This window comes from Pinus tabuliformis, chromosome 3_2, assembly GCF_031772625.1.
Source record: "Pinus tabuliformis cultivar Carrire ecotype Pingquan chromosome 3_2, CPIR1, whole genome shotgun sequence".
In the NCBI taxonomy this organism is placed as follows: domain Eukaryota; kingdom Viridiplantae; phylum Streptophyta; class Pinopsida; order Pinales; family Pinaceae; genus Pinus; species Pinus tabuliformis.
In genome coordinates this window covers 1,145,712,578-1,145,718,334 of record NC_142302.1, presented here as the reverse complement: position 1 = coordinate 1,145,718,334, position 5,757 = coordinate 1,145,712,578, and the positions used below count along the sequence as shown (strand labels likewise).

Genomic DNA, 5,757 nt, shown 5'->3' with positions numbered 1-5,757 from the left:
TGTCCTGAAATTGGGAGGTTGACTTATATGTGTAGATTGGAAATAAAGAATTACTAATATATATGTGGGGGTAATAATATAAATTTGAATTATAATACATAATTATTTGAATTGTTTTTAATAAAGAAAAAAATATTTTGTTAGGTTTTTTTTTTTAAAGTTTATATATATATATCTATATATATATATATATATTATGTTTTCACATTTATCTATTACAATTATTAAATTATTGTGTAATAAAATAGTTGGAAGCTATTTTTTTTTTTTTTTTTTCTATGTTAAGACTAATCTACGCACCCACGGGGGATTTGAACCGGTGACCTATCACAAGGAGTGCCTTAACAACGCACCCATTCACCGTCAATCCAAAGCCCCGTGGGCTAATAGTTGGAAGCTATTACAACAAAGCTTATTATTAATTTGTGAGAATTAAATTTAGGTAAGGAGAATAATAACTATTTTGCAAGTATTTTAAAGATTTTTAAGGAAAACAATATCTATGTGCATGATTTCTACCATCTTTTTCATTCAACTAAATTTTTTATGCCTTATCACTAATTATGGATGTGCAAATAGGGATCATTAGAATGAGTTGCTATAAGAACAAAAATTCATCAGATTAAAGGGTATATTAACATTCATCAACTATTTAACTCAAATTAATTGTGGAGAATTATTTATGATTACTATTTCCGGATATAAGTGGACTCATAATCGTTAAGGAAAACTATGTTATTTTGTGGTGTTTAAAAGAGTGCACTTCCACTCCTACCAAAGACCTTTAGTCTTGGGACTTGTTTCCTACATTTAAAAAGGACAAACTCTCAACTTGAATTTATTTCAATTTGTTTTTAGTTAAAAATACATGTCGTAGTTTACCTGTGATAAGTTTTGGAGTTTTTCGGAGCATATTTTCCAATTGTCCATAGAATTTGGTATGGATTTATTGAAATCACAAGTTTGAGTTGTGAACTCTCCACAATTCCAATGCCCCATATGTTTTTAAAGGTGTTTGAACCCATATATTCAATCAAAAACACATTTCAAATAACAAAAAATCGACAAAAATTATTTCCCCAAATTCCAACCAAATACTTTAAAACATGTAATAATAATTAAACTATATATATATTCCCATCCACCTATAATTAAATTTTATTTTTATAATTAAATATCAATATAATTAATATGCGAAATTGAAATATCAATATAATTAATATCCGGAATTGAAAGACAGGTACATCCTCGCCCTTCATGATCCAAGTTCAATCATCAACATGCTCGCCAACAATATATAACATGGTATCAAACATTCCTATACATATTTAATTAGATGACCTTTAATCTTATATATACAATGTATATACCAAAGAATCACTATTTTATCTCTCCTATCTCTGTATCTTTCCATCAACACTTTTAACCTGATCCATCTGTTCACATGGATTGAGTTTCATACTTCCCTCTTTTCTGGAACCTGAATTTATAAATTCAGGGACCACCCAACCAACGGATTAGAGTATATAAATTTGTACCTTAGTAGCCAACAACCTTGTTGGAAAAGGATAACATGGCTCTGTAAACCATAAAGTCAAAGCTGGGAGGAGTGTATGCTCATGGATGGCAACCTCAAACCTAATCCCAATCCAAATTGTGTGCATAGTCAAAATTCCGAATCCCAAATTAGGTATTTGAAGATATTAGGTATCATCAATCAGAAGTCATGATAGCTTGTTTAGTTATTTAATTGGAAGACATGGAGGTAGTTGTTGAGAAAGTTGGGATGCATAGGCTCAGCTGTGGCCCGGTTCCCAGTCAATTATAATCTCCAAGATAGCAGTTCTATCCATCTAAATTCCATTCTCAAGCTGAAGAAACGTGTCTACTGGTATTTTCTTACTTCCTGCCTAGTTCTGTGCTGTAACTGATCTGTCATCCTATTCTATAATCCATCTAAATTCCATTCTCAAGCTGACGAAACGTGTCTACTGGTATTTTCTTACTTCCTGCCTAGTTCTGTGCTGTGACTGATCTGTCATCCTATTCTATTTCCCCAATGCAATTCTCAACTGTAGAAAAAATTATTCTCTTGTATATCCGCATGCTCAATAATATATGTTTACTGAATCTGATCCGAGCTGCTGGTTTTGCACAGGCAAATTGCCATCCAAGAAGTTATAGCAACAACCACCTATGGGATTTCACAGAGTCCAGCCAGATCATCTGGGGATGAAGGCAAAGGCAGACTATTCTAGACACCATAATTCTCAGGCCAATCACCAGACTCTGTTTTTTGGGTTACTTGGGTTGGGTATTGTGGTTCTCATAGTGCTCCTTGTGTATTTGTATTCCAGACGTGTGAAGAGAAACAGAACCAATTCGTATGATGTTTTGGGCGCTGGACTTCAGAGATTCAGTTACAATGAATTGAAGGCTGCCACGAACTCGTTCGACGATTCAATGAAGCTGGGAAAAGGGGGATTTGGGTTTGTTTACAAAGGAGTTTTGCGCAATGGCAAGGAGGTGGCTGTTAAGAGACTCGATGTCTCGTCCCTGCAAGGTGATCAAGAGTTTCAGAACGAGCTGGCTATTATTGGTGGGTTACGTTGTCCTTTCATTGTTAGCCTTTTGGGTTACTGTGCAGAAGGTAACAGGAGGCTTCTCGTTTATGAGCATATGCAGAACGGAAGCCTGCAGCAGGCCTTGTTTGACGAGGATGATATATCTTTGCATTGTAAGTTGGATTGGGAAAAAAGATTCAACATCATCCTTGATGTTGCTCAGGCTTTGGCCTTTCTGCACCTTGAATGTGATTCGCCCATCATCCACGGAGATATAAAGCCCAGCAATGTGCTATTGAATAGCAATTACAATGCTCGTATTGCGGACTTTGGCCTTGCAAGGCTCAAGAGCGATGATATGCATTTGTATCATGATATGTTCAGCCAAGACCTTGGAAGGAGCCAAGAGATAGTGGGTAGAAGTCAAGACCTTTTGAAAAGCCAGGACCTTGCGAGGGTCCCTGGGTCAAAAGCTGAATTGGCTTCTGATGATGAAAGTAAAATGAAATCCAAGTACAGATATCATGGTGAAGGAAGCATTAGCAGAAAGACTGAGAGCATTTCTATAGACATAGACGAGCCCACAAAAGAGATTTGCTATCATGATATGTCCAGCCAAGACCTTGGAAGGAGCCAAGAAATGGTGGTTAGAAGTCAAGACCTTTTGAGAAGCCAGGAGATTGCCGGGATCCTTGGGTCAAAAGCTGAATTGGCTTTTGATGAAGAAAGTAAAGTGAAATCCAAGTCCAAATGTCATGGTGAAGGAAGCATTGGCAAAAAGATGGACAACAATGGTATAGATATTGATGAGCCTATAGAAGAGCAGCCTGAATCCTCTGCTCAAGGATTAGATGCTGATGAACTTCATGCCAAAGGGAAGGAAATTGTTTCAGGGCATTTGGGTATCTGTGGATCTAGAAGACTTCATAACATGTTGGAAGTTGATGATCATTCGCCGAAGATAGACCCATCAGAAGAGGGAACTGACTGGAGTAAGGAGATGCAGGTATTACCTTCAGACAAAAATAATAAGGAGATTCATTTGCAGAAATCACGGAGTGTAGATTGTTGGTCATGGATATATGATAGCAGTGGAGAACTCGGCACTAAGGACAATGTGATGGAGGGGATCGGTAGCCAAATCGGGCAATCGAGGACATCGGACAAAATGAAGGGAAAGAAGAGCAGGAAGAGAAAGAGGTTGCCAGATTATAATCACCCAAGTGGGGAAATCATAAGTCGCTCTAGTTCCATGAGAAAAATTGAGGAAGATATTAAGGAAAAGCCTAGAAAAATCAAGGAGTGGTGGAAAGAAGAGTATTTTGCAGAGATGAGCAAAAAGAGCAAGAAAATGAATAAGCTAGAGAAAATAAGATGGAAAAGTTCCAGAAGGTTTGATTGCAGAAGGAACATTAGGACAAACAGCAGGGGAAGGGACTCTTTGTATGATTATAGTGGGGATATCAGCTTTGGGAGTAACAGAGATAAAATCAAAAGGGTTTATTCCATGGGAAGTGACGTGTGTAGTGGTGATTTACTGAGTAGAGGAGATCTCAGCAACACCACCAGCATGAGAGGAACAGTGTGTTACATTCCTCCTGAATATGGAGGTTGTGGGTTTCCATCAGAGAAGGGTGACATCTACAGTTTTGGGGTACTGATGTTAGTGATTGTCTCTGGAAGGAGGCCTCTGCATCTTCTGGCATCTCCCATGAAGGATTTTGAGAAGGCCAATCTCATTTCATGGGCAAGGCACTTGGCTCAGACGGGCAATGTTTTAGAACTTGTGAGTGAGTCGTTGAAGGGCTTTTATGATAGAGACCAGGCACTGCTATGCATCACAGTCAGTCTTCTGTGCCTGCAGAGAATCCCAGAAATGAGACCTGATATCTCTGAGATTGTCAAGATTATGAAAGGTGAAGTGGATGCTCCCAGTTTGCCTCAAGAATTTTCACCTAGTCCTGGCAGGCTTTACACCAAATCCAAGAAAAAATTATTTTTAGATGCTATAGGTACTCCAGATGTTCCATAGGCTTTATCGGTTTTAAATGCAATACAAAGCTGTTTTTCCTGTTAATACTCTTTGAACTGAGCCATTGGGAGGCAGCAAAGTGCATCCTGCACCATATAAAGAATTCCGGCTTGAAGTATGCCAAGGATAAGAAATTAGAGCTAGTGAAATATAGTCATTCTGACTATGTCAGATCTGTGGATGGCAGGAGGTCTACCTCTGGATCACATACATATGTGGTGATCTGCAGTGAGAAGCAACAGACAATGGTACTATCCTTAATGGAAGCTCAGTTGAAAGGAACAGAAACAACTGTGTCTGAACTCTGAAGCTATCTGGTTAAGAAGATTATTATGAAATATCGGACCAGGGCCGGAGAAACAGACAGTTCTGTGTTGTGACAACCAGAGGACAATACACATTTAACCAATAATGCAATATTCATGCAAGGACAAAGCACTTTAAAGTCCACTTCATGAAAGGACAAAACACTTTCAAGTCCATTTCCACAATTCGAGATGATTGCAGGAAGAAAAAATGAAAAATAGTTATATGCTGTGACAACCAAAGTGCAAATTTAACCAGAGTGCAATATCTGAAGAAAGAGAAACAATCAGCAAGGACAGAGTACTTATATTTGGCTGAGATTTCAACAAAGAGATATAATATTTCAAGAAAAGAAACAATCAGCAAGGACAGAGCACATTACATTTGCCCAAGATTTCAACAAAGAGAAACAAACAGCAAAGACACAGCACATTTCATTTGGCCAAGATTTCAACAAAGAGAAACAAACAGCAAGGACAAAGCGCATTAAATTTGATCATGAATGTAATAGTGTAATATCTGATGTAAGACAAAGCACTTCCTGATTTGAAGTGCTTGTATTAAGAAAATCAGGTTAATTTTAAAGTTAGTATCAAAGTTGGGGTAAAGTCAGTATTAAAGTTAGTGAGGATGTTATCACATCAATTCAAAAATTTATATTTCAAAATTTCAAAAATTTATGTTTCAAAATTTCAAGTGTTTTTTTCCGATATAGCTAATATTTTATAAATATTTTGTCACACAATTGTTATACATGTAAAATTTACTTTCAGCATGGTTATAAATGTAAAATTTACTCGCAACATATACACAGCCTTGTAACTAAGAAAAATTATAACAATCTTGTATGAGACA

General features: G+C 37.0%; 1 protein-coding gene across 2 annotated transcripts; it reads left to right on the top strand.

Moving 5' to 3' along the window:
• The first annotated feature begins 1,738 nt into the window (after window positions 1-1,738).
• On the top strand, window positions 1,739-5,510 carry LOC149184765 (putative receptor-like protein kinase At1g80870). 2 transcript variants are annotated; one of them, XM_089417695.1, is made up of 2 exons: window positions 1,739-1,994; window positions 2,159-5,510. In XM_089417695.1, exon 2 carries the CDS (start codon window positions 2,197-2,199, stop codon window positions 4,594-4,596), a length of 2,400 nt encoding a protein of 799 aa, XP_089273821.1. In that variant the 5' UTR covers window positions 1,739-1,994; window positions 2,159-2,196; the 3' UTR covers window positions 4,597-5,510. The 2 variants fall into 2 exon arrangements, with proteins under 2 accessions (XP_089273821.1, XP_089273822.1); XM_089417696.1 differs by having other exon boundaries at window positions 1,764-1,891.
• The last annotated feature ends 247 nt before the right edge of the window (window positions 5,511-5,757 follow it).

Coding starts and splice junctions, on each gene's coding strand:
- LOC149184765 (XM_089417695.1), top strand. CDS start 2,197: ATGGGATTTCACAGAGTCCAGCCAGATCATCTGGGGATGAAGGCAAAG.